This window comes from Scardinius erythrophthalmus (assembly GCF_964197995.2).
Source record: "Scardinius erythrophthalmus genome assembly, chromosome: 11".
NCBI lineage: Eukaryota > Metazoa > Chordata > Actinopteri > Cypriniformes > Leuciscidae > Scardinius > Scardinius erythrophthalmus.
Window position 1 is genome coordinate 36,862,360 of NC_138231.1, and position 20,110 is coordinate 36,882,469.

At 36.7% G+C, this 20,110-nt stretch overlaps 2 protein-coding genes across 3 annotated transcripts in view; one reads left to right on the forward strand and one right to left on the reverse strand.

Moving 5' to 3' along the window:
• Positions 1 to 3,384, forward strand: part of aasdh (aminoadipate-semialdehyde dehydrogenase) — a 22,346-nt gene extending 18,962 nt beyond the window's left edge. Inside the window, exons 15-16 of the transcript XR_014031017.1 lie at positions 2,855 to 2,960; positions 3,145 to 3,384. The gene's annotated coding sequence lies outside the window, so the exon portion shown is untranslated. The remainder of the gene's footprint in view (positions 1 to 2,854; positions 2,961 to 3,144) is intronic.
• The window catches only part of cracd (capping protein inhibiting regulator of actin dynamics), a 27,469-nt gene extending 8,441 nt beyond the window's left edge, over positions 1 to 19,028 (reverse strand). For both annotated transcript variants that reach the window (XM_081377724.1, XM_081377725.1), the window contains exons 1-4: positions 18,842 to 19,028; positions 1,016 to 1,184; positions 723 to 852; positions 322 to 483 (exon numbers count right to left, since the gene is read on the reverse strand). In XM_081377724.1, the coding sequence (XP_081233850.1) occupies positions 322 to 483; positions 723 to 764 (204 nt within the window). In that variant the 5' untranslated portion in view covers positions 765 to 852; positions 1,016 to 1,184; positions 18,842 to 19,028. The remainder of the gene's footprint in view (positions 1 to 321; positions 484 to 722; positions 853 to 1,015; positions 1,185 to 18,841) is intronic.
• Positions 19,029 to 20,110: the final 1,082 nt, after the last annotated feature.

The following is a 20,110-nucleotide window of genomic DNA, read 5'->3' on the forward strand; positions in this document are numbered from 1 at the left end:
CCCGGCGGTGGAAAAGTGGCTAATGTATTGATAGTCTCATGGTATTACAATTTTCTGCAACTTAACTAGAGCATGGCATTAGCAACAGCAAGTTACTGATAAAGTGTATACCATGAATGCACTGTTAATTGCTTTCAATAATAGTGCCTGCCAAGTGCATAAATGTTCATTTGGCAAGTGAGGGAATCTTTCTTAGAACATTACTTGCTAAAACAGAGCAGTGATCTTTAACTGTGCTTTCTAGGATATAAAGTGTGACTGACGTAGCAATACTATGTTACTATATGTAAGTAGTGGAAAATAATTTGGAGATTAACTTACTATTTCCTTGGCTTCAGTCTCCTGTGGTTCATTCTCCACCTGAGCAAGAACCCTCAGTGGACTTTGTGGTACCTCTTCCTCATCTGAGCTACCTTCATCTCCCTCACTCTTTCTAAGTGATGGGGGTCTCTGACCAAATTTGATATTATGTCCAATTTGCTTCTGCCAACAAAAGCATAGAGAGTAAAAGAATGGACAAAACCCTAAACATTTAGTCCTAGAGTTACCAGAATTTCTTGACCTTGATGGAAACAAAAATATCTCAAATAAAAATGTTCAATCTGGTGTAATGCTAATATCAAAATTAGTTATAGCAAAGTCTGGTGCATGGCTTGATTGTGTGCATATGGACATTTTTTATTAAACTTATCAAAATGGACACTATTTGTGTAGAGTTTCACCTGAATGTTCTTGACTCTGTCTGAAATGTTCTCCTGGGACATTGTCTGTCCTGGATGTGTGTTCTCTGACTCCTCAGGGATAAATACACTCTCGTGTGAAAAAGCTCGGGACCCTAGGGTGTTTAACTCCCTGTGAATGCAGATATAAACACTTTTTAATTACAGCACATCTGTGAATGTTTTCAATACACAATTCAACAAATAAACAACTCTGACAGCATCTAAAATATTATGATTATGATTATGCATGCCAGACCCAGCTATAGTGGTTCTAAAATACATAAGAGAATTACCTTAGATACTGATTGTTCTCTTCATTAACTGTGGCCACCCCATTGCAGACATTATCAGTGGAATGGCTAGGTTTAAGTTCAGATCCCTCAAACCCACGTTCTGCTTCCCTTCTTTTCTTCTTACCAAATAGACGCCTAAATGGCTGGAATTTGCCCTGCCGTCGCCGCTCTGGCAAAGAATGGTGATAAATAGTCAACAAGTAGTAAAAGGCTAGTGCTAGTGCTAGTGCTGTCCATATTTAAATATAAGCATACAGTATTTTTTGCACTAGGTACAGTAGATGTACAGTATGTGAGCATTTTTAATTAATGTTAATGAAATGGAGGACCAGAACAGATCAGACGCTATGGAATCAGGTTTTATCGTGTAAAAGTCCTGAGACAGCCTTGTATGATTATGGTGACCAGATGTTCCATTTAAACATCAGTTTGAGAAGAGAGAGGAGTCTGACAGGCTTTACTTAAAACTCTTTGGGAGTATTTACTGAAGGAAAAATCCCTCCAAGATGCATTTAAGATTGATACCAATCCAGCCAATCAAATGCATACAAAATGCGAGTTGATAGAGTGTAAATTTCATCTGGTTGTTCAAGCTATGTTTTGTATGTAGACATTACTCTTGAAAATGTTTTTGCGTCAGCGTGAGCCCCGCAATCCACATGTGACTAGCAATCATGGATGAGACACACGGATGTAGCAACTAAAACTTTTTACCTTAAATAGATGACTCAAATAATGCTTTAGACTACAAGAACGCTGAGCATCACGTATTGTGCAGATTTGTTATAAATTCAGGAGTGGTATTACAGGTGGATGTTCCTCCCAATCTACCTAAACATCACAGCTTGCTCACTGGTGGTTTTGTAAGGCACTATTCTTTTTAAAGCTGCTTGGATGGACATGTGTTGTGAAAAAGTGCTATACAAATAATTGAAACTCAACTGGATTTGTAGCTTATATTTAATGCTAAATAAACGACTTTGTTTTCCAATCCGTTACTTACGTTGACAACATACCAATTGAGAATTAAATCTGAGCTTCATTACCAACAATCAAGCATGAAAGTATAAACTAACTCCTAATGTGTACAAAAACAATCTTTAGAGAATAATTTATAGAATAATTCACAACCTACCAAATAAAGAGGAAATCTGCAGGTGGAAAGTGTCTGAATCTGACTGACTGAATCACACTTATCCCATGTAATGACATTAAACCAATGATAAGACAAAGGACCTTTGATTTGTAAGGAGAGCTCTGCAGACACACCATTTCCTGAGACTAGAAAGTTAATAGGAATCGTAAACACTACGGAGATAAGACTAGCTCAAAAAGCACTGTTTATGAATACAATTACATATAAAATAAAATATTTTTTCTGTTTAATAGTTTGATAGATTATTTCATGACGATTTGGTTTCAAGATAGAAGTTTCTTATGCCCACCAAGGCAGGATTTATTTGATAAAAAATACAGCAAAAACAGTAATATTGAGAAATATTATTTAAATTTTATTTGAATACATTTTAAAATGTAATCATTCTAATATGCTGATTTAATGAATCCCTTCTGAATAAAAATATTAATTTCTTTCAAAAAAATCTGACAACAAATTTTGAATTGTAGTGTATAAGTTTCCCTTTTGATAATCAAATAAATTTGATAATTTTTGTCTGTAACAGCCTGTAGGTCCCTTCTTGGTCTTTCTGAAGGTATAAAAGCCATAAGCACTCTACCAAGCAAGAGCAAAACATATCCAGGACCGTCTTTTCTGTTTCTAAGTATATGTTTGTGTGCATTTCTAAGGCTCATGAGTGTGTGACTATCTCTGTGTTGTAGGAGCTCCAAGTGAAATGGCTGGAGTGACAGGGCCACTCTACACCACAGAGTAGATCAGTGTGGATCTGTTACAGGCTAAAATTGGAAAGTAGTGTGGAGTTACACAGTAAGTGTGTTCCTGCTCAAAACACAATGGCACAATAACAAAGAAAGTATAAGACGTTTGGTACCTGCCGTCAGTGGCCACTTCTGTTGTTCCTTATCGTTCCTGAGTTTACTGCGTTACGAGCGCACATGACTGGATGATTTTATGATTTCTCATATTTTGTCTCATCATTTCCCCCTCAAAGCCTCGTCCAAGTCACAGTCTGTTCGCAGCTGCAACTACTCCATTTCTCTGGCCCACAATGCAGTGCTGCAGGCATCCTCAATCACTGAGGCATATGATGTGAGTGGACACCACTCAGCCAGAGAAACAGCCCTCGATGTGTCTCCCTTGTACTCCTCCATACTACAACCACTATACACTCAAATACGGCCTTCCTGCTCCTATGAGTGTCTCTCCTACTAAATAAATTCACTCAGACCTGACTGTTCCTCTCACTTCTTTACAAAAGCTTAAACACACTTAACAACATAGGAATGCTCAACCTAGCTCCTCATTCTCTTGTTGTTCAATATTTCTCACTAGTGCAGCAAAGCCAATAACCCATTTTCTTTCTGTCCCACTTGACTGTTCCTCTCACACTCCAAATCTTGGCATTATTAATTGATAAATTTATCATACATTTATTCACAGCAGTATTTGTTTTCCTAACATTAGCACACATTCGTAAAAACATTTAGAATTGAGCTCAAACTAAAACACGGCACACGTCAACCATGCCGAGAAAGAATGAAACAAGTCGCACGTGGGATATTAATAGTTAAACGTGGTTATAAAGTTTGAGGGTAGAAGGTTCACACGGAAAGGTGTGTAAAGCAACAATAACACGCGATTATGTCATATTTAAAGGACTTATAAATCACACAGAAATGAAAATCATTTACTCATGCTCATGTCATTCCCAAAAAGGAGAAATTTTGGAGAATGCGATGGTCACTCAACTCCATGCAATTACAATGCATGACGAGTGGAGATTTCAAACTTTATACAGGACATAAAAGCACCATAAAAGTGGTTCATGTGACTAACAGTCGAAATTGAAGGTGAAAATTTAGGCATCCAGCTGCATGATGAGAGAATTAGCAATAAATGCTCCTGTCTTCCCAATCATTGTAATTGCATGGAAAAGAACATTAAAGAAAATCTTTCAAATAAAACCGTCATATAGGTTTTAAAGACATGAGGGTGCGTAAATATTGACAGAATTGTCATTTTTGAGACACGCAGACAGCACACAACTCTTGATGTTTTTTGTAACCCATGAAACACCAAACAGTTCTTAAAGAGACAGTGCTGATAATTTAGTGTGCTGCACTGCCACTTTAAGAGCAGGCCACTCGCAAAGATCCTCACTCTGTTTTTGTTTACCTGGGCCTTCAGATACTGTTACCTCTACCCGCTCATCAAGCTTAGCCTCCTTACTGTCCGTCGCCATGGTTATGACGGGCTTTGTCTGCATCAAGGGTAGGGGGGGGGATAAACGTGAACACAGAGGTATTTTCTCATTGACGTGTTCATGTGTGCAAGTCTAAAAAGAAAACTGAAGGAGGAGATGACAATAATAGGAGATAGAAAGGCTTAGAGAGATCATAAGACACATATCACTTTCCCTTTCTTTCCTTATGGGCTCTTAAACTCTCTTTCATAAAACCATATTTATTCAATACTCGGCTATGCATACGTCTGGATATATGCCCAGTTATAATGTTCTTCAGTCGTAATTTAATAATGTACTGCAGCCATGATAAAAGAAAATGTACACAAACATCTCATTTAGTTGTTAGCTGTATAACTGTATAAGCTCATATATAGCTGTGCTTTCTCTGAAGACTACATGTAACTATTGCAATATAAATAAATATAATATATGAATATTTCTTGTCAATTTTTTAATTGTACAATGGGCTAATGTACAATCATCTGGTCATTATTGCAAAACAACCCTGTTGGGATTTATTTTTTTGTGATGATGATAAGCTGACTGTATATTATTCCTTACAAAAAAAGAGGGAATGTAAGGATTATGTATATATGTACAATAATAAAAATTTGTATATAATTCTTATTTATCTAGAAAAAACGCCATTTAACGACTAAAACTAAAAAATATTTAAATACAGGAAAAAACTAAATAGAACTATTAAAATGAAAACTGAAAATATTAAAATAAAAGCTACTTTAAAATATTAATAATAATAATGTAATACAGTACTAATAACACTGGATTGTGGATGGAGAGTGAAAACGTTTTTGTGATGAAATTGCATAAAATCGGCACAATTGTTTAGTGTTTTGTTTAGTGAAGTGTGTGTATGTACACACATGCTAGGGAGTGCTAGTATATAACAGAGTATCGTGTCTGTGGAGAACATCACAGTTGTTTCTAGTGTGTAGTGTAGTGCACCTCCATAGAGGTAGAGTGCATTATCACATCATATTTATGCCTGGTCAGCAATCTGTGCAAAATCTAAATGAATGGCTATTTAGAAAGCACTTTTTCCACCATCTTATGTTAATGGAACCCCCATAGGACGTACTGTACAATGGAGCAAGATACAGCATATAGAAAAAGCAAAAATGTAATTTTTTACCACAGATTCACCTCAAATTCTCATGCACAATGTGCGCCTAATGTAATTTATATCAGGCAGTCCTAAAATAAAGCAAATGGTGTTTTTCCATATTGCTTCTGGGTTTCGACATACGCTCATTCAGAATGCCAGGACAGAAAATGCCAAGATTTAAAATGCCACTATTGTTGTTAGTTAATCAAAACTCATTGCCTCAAAACCTGCATTCCTTTTGGCAGGTAAAAACCTTTTGGCAGCACAGCATTGCACTAACTGTTAAACACAGCAAACTGTAAATGATTACAGTCTTACGTCATCCTTAAGTCGTTTCTCTTTGTATGAGTAGACAGTGTCCTCTAACGGCTCCCGGGGTCATCCTAAAAGTTTCACTGTCTAAACAGACTCAGCTGCTGCTTGAATGGATCAATGTGTCTTTGTCTGTTTGCGATGCTAGACCAGATGTGTTTGTGTTTGTGCACATCCACCTGCGGTACAAGTGTAAACGTGGTCCAAACCGCATGCGTATTCGTCATGTTCTGGCCCATGTTAACGAATGATCTTGCTTGTGTTGTGCGCATTAAAGAAGCTCCAGACAAAATGACGATGGCAAATGCACAAAAGGCAGCCACATGCACTGCAGCAGGACACTGAAAATACCCCAGACAAACAGCAGAGCTACAGTGGGTTAGCGGCTAAGTTAGCTCTAGCTGCTACAGTGCTAATTTAACCCACTACAGGTACAGACTGACCTCATTACAATTGGGATATATCACCAAGAGCAGCTCTAACCATCATTACAAACATTTCTAACACAGGCCTGCTTCTATTTGACCAAACCAGTGGGCTATAAAATGGGCTATAAGTGGATTCCTGGAATGGTGCCCCTGAACCTATAAGCTACAGGACTCATTATTAGCAATCATACGATATCCCATAATGCCCATCATAAAGAGATTTAAATATTTAAAATAAATTCATGGAAGATGAAGATGCGCTAGTGATCTGCTGCAGTAGCTAAAGTTTGTAACTCAGGCCACGTAAACTACTGATCAAAAGTTTGGGATCAGTAAGATTAAAAAAATAATAATAGTTTTATTCAGCAAGGATGCATTAAACTGCTCAAAAGTGATAGTATAGACTATATGAAAATACTGTACTACACTGAATATGAAAATTCAGCTTTGATATCACAGGAAAAACTTACATTTTAAAACATATTAAAATAGAAAACAGTTATTTAAAAAAAAAGCCTTGGTGATAAGAGACAAAAAAACTCATAAGAGATAAAAACACGAAAAAATCTTACCGACCCCAAACTTTTGAATGGTTGTATAAATGAACTATTTTTGCTATAGCTTTGTGAAAGAAAGCTTTACAGAATGCTAAACTTTCCAGATGCTATCTTAGAAGAATTACCATTAATTAAGTCATCTTTCCACTCAAAGGAGGCATAGAAGCTTCATTTGAAGCAGCATATAAACTACAAATGTTTGTAATGTGGCCTCGAGGCAACATAAATGCATTTCACAGGAATCACAATCTTACAAAATTGCTCACAACCAATTTTTTAGCATAATGTTGCCTTCTGTGTTGATTCTCATGCACAGCTAATAGAAAACAACATGTGTGCTTATTGCTATGACAACAGCAACATTTAAGGCGGCTCTGATGCTGTATTTTATCTACACAGAACTAAAGGCTCATCGGGGAAGATGCAGGTCAGTGCCGCCATATTTTAGTAAAGACGACTTACGTCACCAGTATTTTAGCCTAAATATGCGACAGGGCTCGGAGCTGTCAGTAATGCCTACACATTAAGCAAATCACACTTTATGCATTATGTATCAGGGGTGAAATGATCTTGCCTTGCGCAAAGGCCCATATATTATTATGATAGCAAGCTAGCTTCACTTGTACAATGGGGCGGCTTGAATGTACAGCTAGAAATCACTGAAGCAAAATGGGATGGCTGACTGCGCAGCGTATAGCAAAGCTGTCTAGTTGCCTGTGCTTACTGAGCACAAAAGCACACTTTTACCTAATTCAGCCGCACAGCTGGAAAGAGCTGCATACCACTGAAGGAAAACCTTAGGGAACATGGATTCAACCTTCTGCACCTTGATTTACAAAGCTCGGTTGCTGCTCCTTGGTGCTTTAGGAAAAAAATATAACAAAACCATTGAATCACAACTTATAGAACTCTAATAGCATGCCTTATCTTAAGAGTGTTTATTGAAGTATGAAGGCTAATATCTCTAATTGTGTTGGTTCTGGATGAATGATGGTTATGGAGATTAAATGAACACAAATCTGTCATCAATAGCCCATAAGACCTCAATGGATGTCAGGGTTGCCTTTCAAAGCTTGACTTCAGCATTATTAAACCAGGCAATTCTGATTCAAACATAACTCTTATGAACTCTGTGGCAGTGTAACTTGCAGTAGAATAAATTGAGGGGCCTCGGGCTAGTTGTCACAATTTTTACTTTGTGTGTTGGTGGATTTTTGGAAGAAACTGCATATACCCACCTTGAACACTATTGCCCAGGAAAAAAGATAATGCCACAGTTTATGGGTTAAGCTGCCACATTGGAACCATTAAAACATTTTAAACAATAAAAACTGTAAATATATCAAATTATAACATTACAATATGTAAAACATATTACAACTTGCTCCATCACATCATTTCTTAAAACTGTATGAAAATGTCAGAACACAGATCAGCTTGGTTAAAATCTATAGTTGACTTTTCTCTGAATGTATGATAGTGTGGTTTTATTTTTGTGAACTTTTTACACAACAGCTGTTAAAAAAATATGATAATACTGACATTTTTGTCAGAATTCATACAAATTGATCTAATTTCAGAGTTTGAAACCAACAGACAAACAACTGCAAACAAACAAGCTTTCATACAAATGGATATTTAGTCCAAAGCCTCAAAACCTCATAGCTACTTGGATGGCCCTTGTGACAACTTCCTCATGTAACTACAAGTCCAGATCTTCCTATATAATATAACATGTATATTATTAAGTATACAATATAAATGGCAAATAATGATGAATTTGGATTTAAAATGTTTTTATATACATTCAACACTACTCCACTTCACTAGACTCCAGATTCTCCAAACAGGCATTTTACGCAACTCCCTGTAGTTGTATTTTCACTCAGTATTTAGTCTGCAGTCACAGACATGAGCAAGCTCTGTAGTCAGCCCTTGTCTCTTTCTAAAAAAAAAAAAAAAAAAAAAAATGTGCAGAGGGTTGTGTGAATCTGCAAGGGGTTAGTCTGGTGTAGTAGGCAGAATAACCATTAACCATTTGAATAGTGCTTTTTTATTGTTTGAATTGGTAAAAGGTAGAATTTCCCACTGGTCTAAATTATAAGCAATACAAATATTTGTTATTTATATATACACTACTGTTCAGACGTTTGGGGTTGGTAAGATTGTTTTAATATTTAGAAAGAAGTCTTTTATGCTCACCATTTATTGGATCAAAAAATACAGTAAAAACAGTAATTATGTGAAAAGTATTCAAATTTAAAATAACTGTTTTCTTTTTTCATATAATTTAAAATGTACTTTATAAATTGGGTGATGGCAAAGTTGAATTTTCAGCATCATTACTCCAGTCCTCAGTGTCACATGAATCTTCAGAAATCATTATTATATGCTGATTTGGCGCTCAAGAAACATTTCTTATTGTTATCATTGTTGAAAACAGTTGCTGCAGTGCTGCTTAATAATTTCTCTGAAAACTCAAAGAATTGGTGAATAGAAAGTTAAAAAGAACAGCAAGAAATATAAATTTTTTGTAACATTACAAGCATTCATTTGTTTAAAAAAAAATCTTACTGACCCTAAACTTTTAAAGGCATCTTATGTAGATTTCGCCCCGCTAGAGGTCGCTTATTCAAAACAATAACAAAGGCGTAGCTTGATGACGCGGTGAATAAGTGTGGAATTATGGGAGTTGCCATCTTCCCCTCCACAGCCGATGGAAAGCAATCCGACGGGACTCAGGCAGAAATCATGTTCATGGATGAGCTAATGTATTAAAGTTTTATTAACATAACTGTGGTTCGAAGCAGGGCAGAGCCGAGAGCCTGGGACATTTAACATTGCTGTTTTTATTAAACGCTGCCACTCCTTTCGTTTTGTTGTTTATGTTTATTTTACGATTAAAATTACAATGAAAGTTACATTTAACGTTCGCCTCCTTCCCTGAACTTGAACTTTCTTACAGTTACGCTTGATCACTTAAATTCACATTATTTTATTTAATGAACTAGTCACAAATGCTGAATTACTCATACAGGTCTCTTTATTTGACAAATTAAAATTGTGGGGTAACGAAGTGCTGTTTTACTTGGTCAAAACAATCATACTAAAAACACATTTGATTTGAGTGTGTTGAAAGATATGTTATAACGTTATGTCTGTGCGTTCGCTCGGTGGCTGGAATGAGATACTTGTTGCACACTGCCGTGAACTAGATTGATATTAATATATAATATTAATAAAAGCTGGATGACTTGTGTTGCCAAATGGCATGCAATTAATTTTTTTTTAATTCTCTTATGATTTATAAATCATTATAAATGTTAGCCAATTGACAAAATAGTGTTGTCTGATATTTTGGGTACGAACATGTCACTGTAAATCAAGAAAACAAGACATTCAAACAATAAGACTAACCGTGTTGAGCTATATAATAATTAGTTTTCCGTCCATAAAGGTATCCAAACAGTTGCTCATGTCTAATGAAACACATAGGCCTGGTTTCACAAACAGGGCTTAGATTATGCAAGGATTAGGCCTTAGTTCAATTTTAATAAACATGCCCGAGAAAAAAATCATTACTGATTTGCATCTTGAGACAAAACAATGGCACTGACATATTTTAAGATATGTCAGTGCAAGTTGCTTTCATTTAAAACAGATCAAACATGCATTTTAGTCTGGGACTAGGCTTAAGCCTCGTCTGTGAAACCGGGGGATACTAATAAAGCGTCTTCAATGGTGTTTCAATGGTTTCTACGTAAGTAAAACCTGAAATCGAGGTAGAGCTGGGCGATTTTTTCCCCTAAAAAAATCTGCGATTTTTTTCTAAAAAACTCGATTTACGATTCGAATCGATTTTTTTGTTACATAGTCACTGTGTCAGATTACATGATTTTGACCATAGATTTTGACTCCTAAAAATCTTGTCATGTCGTGGACAAACATGTCAGACTACACGTTGTTTTCCGACCAGTCATCGCGAGCCGTCTCACACACACTCATTCACTCGCACATATACACAAGCTCATAGCCTACACACATACACACACAAACACACACACACACACACACACACACACACACACACTCGCACATACACACTCACTCACATACACGCACTCTCTCTCTCTCTCTCTCTCTCTCACTCACACACACACACACACACACACACACACACACACACACACACTCACTCACACACTCTCTCGCGCGCGCACACACACACACACACACACACACACACACACACAGTCACACACACTCACTACCGAACACACTCTCACTCACTCGCGCGCCGTCGTCGTGGAGGACCGTTAAAAAATTAAACATGCTATTCGTGATGTCGTGAAGCATCGAGGGCTGCGCCGCAGGGAGCGTGCTATGGAAACCCTGAAGGAAGATTTGACGAATGCAAAATGTATGTATTGTACGCTATACTGAAGAGGGGGAGAAAAAAATCTAAAAAATCGATTTTTTGAAAATATGAATCGATTTGACCTACCAACTCGATTTTTAAATCAAATCGATTTTTTTCCCAGCCCTAAATCGAGGGTAACGCTGATGTGAAATCATTGACAGGCGACATAATGACACGGGATGTTACACTGGTTAAAATAGCATTACATTACTCTAGTGGTTTATGGATGTTTTAATCCAAAAATCTTACATATTGTGCCTTTAAATGGTATAATATAATATAATATAATATAATATAATATAATATAATATAATATAATATAATATAATATAATATAATAACTGTAAAAGAAGGAAAATGCAGGCCAGGAGTTTATCATGTGATACAGTTCACAGATGTGTACCCACACACGCAAACTATGGGGCATTTCTGCCATTTCTACATTTTGAAGTATTCAAATTAAACTTATAATACAAATTATAACAAAAATAAATTAGGAACAAAAAGCTTACTTTAATAGACATAAATTATATTTGACATTATTTGAAAATAAACAACCAAAAAGCTATTGGTTCTTGGTTCTACAAACTGTTATCATTGAATACTTATACATCTATTTTCATTACAATGCATACGATAAGAAAGAAACAATGGGTCTTTGAGGATGTGGGGCTGGCGAGAGAAAAGGCCAGTTACGTGAACAGAGGCCTATTGTGTTTAACAATATCTTGTCACATGCATTACACAGAAACACGCTTGATCGCATATATGGTCGAAGGAGTACACAAGAATAAAGGCTTACCTGGTTGTCGATTTATCTGGGTAAGAGTCTAGTATGTATGCGTTTATGCATGTGTGGCTGTTCCACCTGCCTGCTGTTACTGTGGAGCTACGCTATTACCTAGAGTCAGGTGTCACATTGCACAGGTGCAAAGAGAACTCAAGAATGCTTATAGCTGTGCGCACATGAGAACAAATATATCTGTTCCTTCATATGCAGTTTTGATTGTTAACAAATTAGGAATTCACAAACATCTCCGTTATTGAATACAGTGTGAAAAAAGATGGTATGCATATTCATACTCCCATAAAGTTCTCACAATGTATGTTTTTGTGTTCTTCCTGGGACGTTTGCATGATTTCCTATGTGAGAGCTTAGTCGCCTGTGCCCAAGATACATTCACACACGCTGAAAACAATCCTAGAATGTGTCAGAGAGAAGAGAAAAGTGGGTGATGATGGTGAGGTAGTGTGCTGGTTCATACTGCTGTCTCTGTTGCGACTCACAGAATGCCACTTTGTTCATTGGCCAGCTTACCAGGGGCAGGAAGAACAGACTTGCATTGATGATTTTAAACTGCCCAACACACACAAAGACTGTGACTGTAAGCTTGTTTGTCAGCATATGTGAGGATGCTTGTGTGTATTGTGTTAAAACAATTTCAAAGAGCAAGGGCCTCCATTAACTGAATAAAGACGTGTGGCGGATCAATAACGACACAAACTGCTACCTGTCTCCAGTGTCAGAAATCAACTGTATTATTAAGGGGCAATTTCAAGTAGCCTGCTTTTATGTGGGCATACTTATATTCCAACCATATAAAAACATGCCATTTCATACATTTCAGTTGAATCTATTACTTGATTAATATTCTCAATCAGAACATATGGCTGTTATGAAGTCATATCAACATCAAATACAAAAGTTGCTGTAAGTAATGCACATTATTATAGTACATTTAAAATGTAAGTTTGATGAATGGCCCCACTTTATATTAGGTGTCTTTAACTTCTATGTATTTGTGTCAAAAAAAAAATTGTTAAATACAATGAGTTGATGTTTTATTGCAAAACACTTTTGCTGCTTTTGAGGTGGGACATTGGTAAGGTTATGTGACAGTTAGGTTTAGTGGTGTGGTTCGGTTTAAGGGAGGGGTAAGGGGTCGACAGAGCATTATATTTTAATAATATTGTTACGCAAGTAGGTGTCGGCAAGTGACTGTCTTTATGAATCATTCATTCAAATGATTTGTTCAAACACGGTGAATACTTCCCTACTATATAAAGCCAAAAGAGTAGTATGTCCAAAATACACAGTATTCGGAAAAACAGTAGGCGACAAGTACCAGGATGACCTGTCCCTTCCACTGAGATACTGAAGTGCTCATTTGATATGGACACTTTACTATCCCCTGAGGCCACTCGAGAGGATTTATGAATAGCAGTGAAGCAACTGACGCTAGTAGGTCACGTGACACGTTCATTCATACCACCCATATTCATCCTATATAGAACATACTTGATGTAAATTCAAAGTACTTACAGTATGGGATTTCAAAAGCACCCCAAGTGTCTGTTTTTATGAGAGAGTCATTGATTCATTCACTCTACTGATTTGTTCAAAATATTGATTCATTCAGCAACAAAAACAGCAATGGTTCTGCTGTGGCTTTGTTTTGACTTCAAAACAGGCTAAACAGACCAGTAATGGGCATATTGTGTCTAAAATGTAACCTACTCAATATTGAATTCTACAATATTGCACACACGTGTCCAAATATCAGCATAGTAAAGGCTAATAAAGTATATGCACTGTGGAGGAAATTGTTGCCCCCACATTTTCAATATTTGGGGCATTTTTTCACCCTAATTTCAGACCTTGTCTGTCCATCATGTTGCACACAGTCAAAATACACTGATCAAAATTGTTCCTTGGGTACAGTAAAGTAATTAGAGATCTCATAGGGTAATATGCAGACTCAAAGGACAAGAACACTTAGCAGTTAGCATAAACAGTTAAACCTGTCATTTCTGCTGTCCTCAGCACTACAGAAGGGCATGTTCACTGAGTTTTAACATGATGGACTATTTAGTCTATATTGAATAGACTATGAACATGCAATGCTTTCCAAAAGTATTCAGCCCCTATAAGCTGATCTGTGCAGTTTTCTTGATGTTAAAATAATTTCTCTTGTCTCGGTTTAATGTGCAGAGACATCTGTTGGTAAACCACTTGCAAACTAGACAGTTAGACAGTTAGTCCATGATGTCAGTGTGGCTCAACCAATTGGTGTGAGTTTTGAGCAGGTCTACTTATTTGGACAATGAGAGATGGGGGAAGGGCAAAATGTGTAGTCGGCATGTTTGAGAAACATATTGCATTATCAGTGGTGTGGGAATTATCCACTGCAGCTTCAACAAAGCTATTTTCAATTGTTTGGTATCTGCTCTAAAAATAAATGCATTACAGTGCTGGTGCTTATAGTAATTGTTAACATGAGATTCGAAATCTCCTGCACTGGAAGGCCGAGTCTTTCTTGCATGTGTTAAACTTCAAAGACAGTATAGTGACTCACGTTGGCAGTGAATATTGGCGTTTAATAAAAACTCCCACAGAACAGACACAGATGGGAATCATCGAGGAATCAGATTCAATCTGAAAGCATTACCTTTCAAGATATGTTGAAGAACAGGCCAAGATAAGCAGCCCACTCTAATAAAGCACATGGCCCCCAGTGACCTTTAACAACAGAATATGAATCCACAGAGAACAAATTTGTAAATAAATTTCTATCTACAAACATCTATATGTATCTGTCTATGTATGTATGTATGTATGTATATATCTATCTATCCATCCATCCATCCATTCAACGTATTTCATAAGTATAGCAATAAATAATAATTGTAGGGAATTGCTGATGGCATTGATGCTCTTCCTATTTACAATGAGCACAGAATTATCTAAAATAAATAGGATCATGATAAAAATAGTTTCTCACTCCTATTTCTTACTTCATATATCAAATAGAAAGAATCTGTGTATCCTACTAATGAAAGGAAATAATAATAAAAAAGCAATATATTGACCAATCTTTGACAAAACTAATTTTAGATCCTGGTGTGATGTGTTCCCACCAGGCTTTCTAACAAGCAACATTTCCATGGCCAACCAGCTTCACCAGAAAGACTATTACTCATTGTGCTGATAAAGAGCCTATGTGTGCAGGACCAGCACTAACTAACCTGGGGTGCGTTTCCCGAAAGCATCGTTGGCCAACTATGGTCGCAAGTTCCGTCGTTACCAATAGAGTTCAATGGACATTGCGATGAACTTGCGACCATAGTTGGCCAACGATGCTTTCGGGAAACGCACCCCTGGACCAGCAAAATCAAAGTCTTGCTTCAGAGTTGTCATTGTAGGTCAAAGTTTTGTGTACTCAAGGCCTGACCTGTGTTCTGATAAGGTATTTTCTATTTAACATGACTTGCGGTTTGGATGAAATTAGAGATGCTTTATTATTCTGGAAATTATTGCTGTGGAGCAGCAGATATTGTTTAATATAGTGCACAGTTATAGCAGATTGAGAACTTAAGCTAAAACATCTTACTTACAGCATAGTTGCTGATTAAAATGAGAGGAGGAACTGGGCTGAACCATAATGTAATTACAGAGCGTTCCCAGACAAGACACACATTTCCTAACTGTGCTGTGTCCTCCTGTCGCAGTCTCTCTATCAAACACACAGACACTCTTTTATACTGAGAACAAACAGTTGTAAATAAAGGCATCTGCATGTCAGAACATTGCACTCATAAGAATTGGATAAATCTGTCCTTTGTTTTGTCAGTCTGTCTTTCTAACCCCTCCAATTCTTGTGTCTAGATCTTAAAATATCCCTTTTTGTACAGAAACTTGTGCAGCGTCATTGTTAACTGTGGTCTGTACTGATTGTGTTCGACACTTGAGATTTATATCAATAGTTTTGTGTTCATGCTTCCTGCTCCACCTCACCACACAAGTCTTAGTCAAAGCAACAACCCTTTAGATGAATTATTAAATGAGAATGCATTATTAATTATGAAATTATTCACATAGGATCTGAGGGTTTGGTGGAAAAACTTCAATATAAACGCATGTTAAATATGCATGAAATGGACACATAATCTTTGTGTTTACACTAATTAGGACAGAAAACCAACTGAACTCTGAAGCGTTCAACCTCGAATGCATGTGAATCGCCACTTGCCCCGACTAATTGACTGGCCTACATGTCAGCGATAGTGTGTTCTAGTGTCTAGGCAACATTTGCCTGTTTCCATACATGCATTCAATTACATTGCTACTGTAAGTGAATGCACATGGCTGGATCATTCTATGAAAAACATATGAACACTTACTTCGTGTGATGTTTTAAGTGTGTATCTCTGCTAAAGATCATGTTCTAATGATACTAAAGTGCAGACTGTGTTACATTATATCTGAGAGGGTCACGTTACTCTTTAAGTGCCTATTTAGACACTGTTTGGTAGGGCAATATGAATTCCTCTTGGGATCAATGGACAGCTCTATATTATTGTCTATCTGTGTTGTACTACACTAGAGGGCAATGTTATACCACACAATGTTTTGGGGCCAATGTCTGTCATGTCGAATTTGTGAGCCTACTAAAGTGGGTTTAATTAGGTCATATTGTGATGGAAAATACATCCTATAAAGTCCAGCATGCATAAGGGATACCCACTGCCGACTAAAGATGTTTAACCTTATTCAGATTATGGTGTGGGATCGCCTGTCACACCAACAAAAGCACAGACACTCCGGTCAAACACACAGGGCCTTTCCTCTTCACTGGTCAACTTGTATTGATGCAGTACTTTTTATGGATTAATATTAATTGGCCTTCATTAATTATTTATAGTGGGAGGAAGCCTCGGGAGCAGTTTCTCTGATTTCCTCTACTTGAACACACAAATCAAGATGTTTAAGGACAACATGCCCCTGAACCGAGGTCAGCAGTGGGAACTTTCGAGGCCGTTTCCTGTCTTATAAATGGAAATTGTTTTGCCTTCAAATGGCAGGCCTAAAAATGTACAACTGACAAAGGAGTAAGGTAGCTTGTGTGTCTAGTTGAGTATTTTGTGAACATTTATTTATTTTTATGTAACTTTATTTAACTTTAATATAATATTTTGTCACAATGTAACATTTTTCAGTGAGGATTCATGATTTTTATTCAATTATGATTTATAATGCTCAATTATTTCAGGCAAAATAAAAGAATTGTGAGCTAAAAAGTAATGTATTTGACCTTGTGCCAACTTCTGTTTTTTAGCCAGATAAGAATGCACAATATACCTTATTTGTTGTTATATTTGTTTGATATTAGAGGGTTTTTTATTTATTGGTATTTGTCAACCCAATACATTTATGTATTGGGCTGACAAATACCAATAAATAAAAAACTTAGATTATGTTAGATTATGGTAATTGTAAAAGATAGAGGAAATGAGGAAATCATTTCCTCTATCTTTTACAATTACCATAATCTAACACTCACTTATTGTTAAAAATAAATAATTTAATAATAACACTGTTAAATGTAATCTTTAGCAAATTCCAAATTGAATAAATTTTTCATGCATTCATTATAATTTAGCATTGTCTAAATTCCCTTGTAGAATTTAAAACTATTTATTTTAGTTTTATGTTTCATTTCTGAGACAAACTAGTATATATATATAAAAAACTTATTGACATATCAGCCATTAATAAAAGCATGTGATCCAAGAAATTTAGAGAGAAATTATACTGTGATTCAATTTCATTTCTGTGCAAGAAAACACAAAATTGCCGTTAAGATTGCTAAAGGTCATCATCTGTGTCTGTACACCAAAAATCCATCCATCCATCCATCCATTTATGAGTTATATGAAGTGTACAGTGAGAGGAAATCACAACCTTATAAAGAAAGTGTAATGTGTATGTGTATGTAATTGATTTTATCATTCTCACATCACTAAGCCTTTAACAATAAGATCAGTGCTAGATATACGCTATAAACAAATCATGCATGAACACCACAACGGGGTGTATATTTAGTGTGGACCCGGTAGCAAATACAAACAAAGAAACAAAACTGAAATTCAATTTAGAGTTCGGCATTACATCATCGTTACGTCATGATAAAAGAAGAAAATTAGGCCAGACACTGTCTATTAAAAAAAAAATATATATATATATATATTATGGGCATAGACGCCTTTTTCTTGCATTAATGAATGCCAATAAATCGTAGCCTATTAGTGATGTATATCTAAATAGTGAGTAACCATCCATGTTTTTTTAGGAACGGGCAAAGCTATCGATGGCATTTTTTGCCACAAAAGCATGCATTGTGGCAGGTATATGCATCATGAGAGAAAACGACACTACAGCTCAGGGAACCATCAATTGCCTGCACCAGTAAGCATATTATGAATGACTGACGACTCATAATTCAAATATTCAATGTTTGGCGAACATTTCATAAGCATCACTTAATCAAAAGGACTGTCATTCATAAATAAGCTAATAAAAGGCAACATATGAAGGGGCCAGATGGATGTGATGATGCAAACGTATCGACGGTGTTTTCTACAAAATGACAGATTTCTTTATCATGCATTTCAACGCGAAATGCAGCTCGAGACATGTTCATGCCTCCCCAGCTGCGCACACATCTGTAAAGAATGGTGGATTTTGGAAGATGGGCTAAATGACAAGGTCAGTATCACCGACAAAGGTATGCAGTTTAACAAATGTTTGATAATGTCCTACCTCTCCCGCGTGTGTCACGGCACAGCGATCAGTCCCTATGCTTCCTTTATTGTGTCTCGCGGCACTCGGTTATCTTCCATTCAAGTCGCAGCACGCGTGCTGACCTCTTTGTGTATGTGTGTATGTGAATGTGTGTGTTGCTGATGCTGCGAGTGCTCGCCCTCCTCCTCGAGACAGTTCCGTACGCATTCAGTGCGCGCGGAGGCGCTGCTTCCCTCACAGCTGCACGTGAAACAGGAGGGTGTGGCAGAGGCCGTTCACACAATAAAAACAGACACAATATTGCAGCTTCTACATATAACAAGCATCTAAATGCAGGTCACAATCTTATATAATTACTGAGATTGGAAGTGCCCTCAGTGCCTAAACACAATTGTACACTGTTGTTGAGAATTATCATTAAAATAATATACATTCACACGAGATATTAATAAACATCTGTCTTTTAGGCCCGTTCACACCAAGAACGATAACAATAACTAGCGTAGGGTCCACACCAAAACTAACAATTTTTATGTCGTCTGCCGCTTTAAATGCTATAATTTATTCTGATTGGCTGTCAATGTTTTTCGTTCATCAGCTGAAAAAAAAATCTTTCTGAAAATGATTCCAACGACATCTGTGACGTTATATATAAGATTACATTTGTCCATTAAGATAATATAGCCTGTTTCACGGGGTAGTTAATGTTATAGTCAAGTCATTTTAAGCCAAAATGGGGGTCAACCTTGAACAAATTGCAACAGAAGCAAACTCAACTGATTTTGTATCCTCAATATGTCCTGAGTAAGGAGAAAAAAAGTCCCGAAGAATCCCATTAGGGGAAAGTTTCGAAAAAGACCCAAATATAGCCTATTCATACGCCTAGATATCACCATGGAAATTACTGAGTTGATTACTTACATCAAGACAAACAAAAAATGTATTACAAGTTTTTTTTAAATTGTTTGTTAACATGGACAAACGGTGCATAATCTAATTACGTATGTGCTAATTTGCATAAATACCACAACAGATCTAAACATTGGATCTAGCCCGGTGAAAATGTCTTGTTGAATCTTGTTGACATACCAGTAAAATACTTGATGTTAAGGTCTGGCTACCCATGAGCTTTAATACATAGAGGCAGGAAGAAGTAGGCTACTTTAGAAACTAGCCTTTATTAATTATTAAGAGATTGGGTTTAGGGCTGGGTCCGTGGGACTGCTTCTGGGGGACGGGTCTGAGGGAAGAACAGGAGACAATGGTAAGGAGAATGCAGAAGACAAA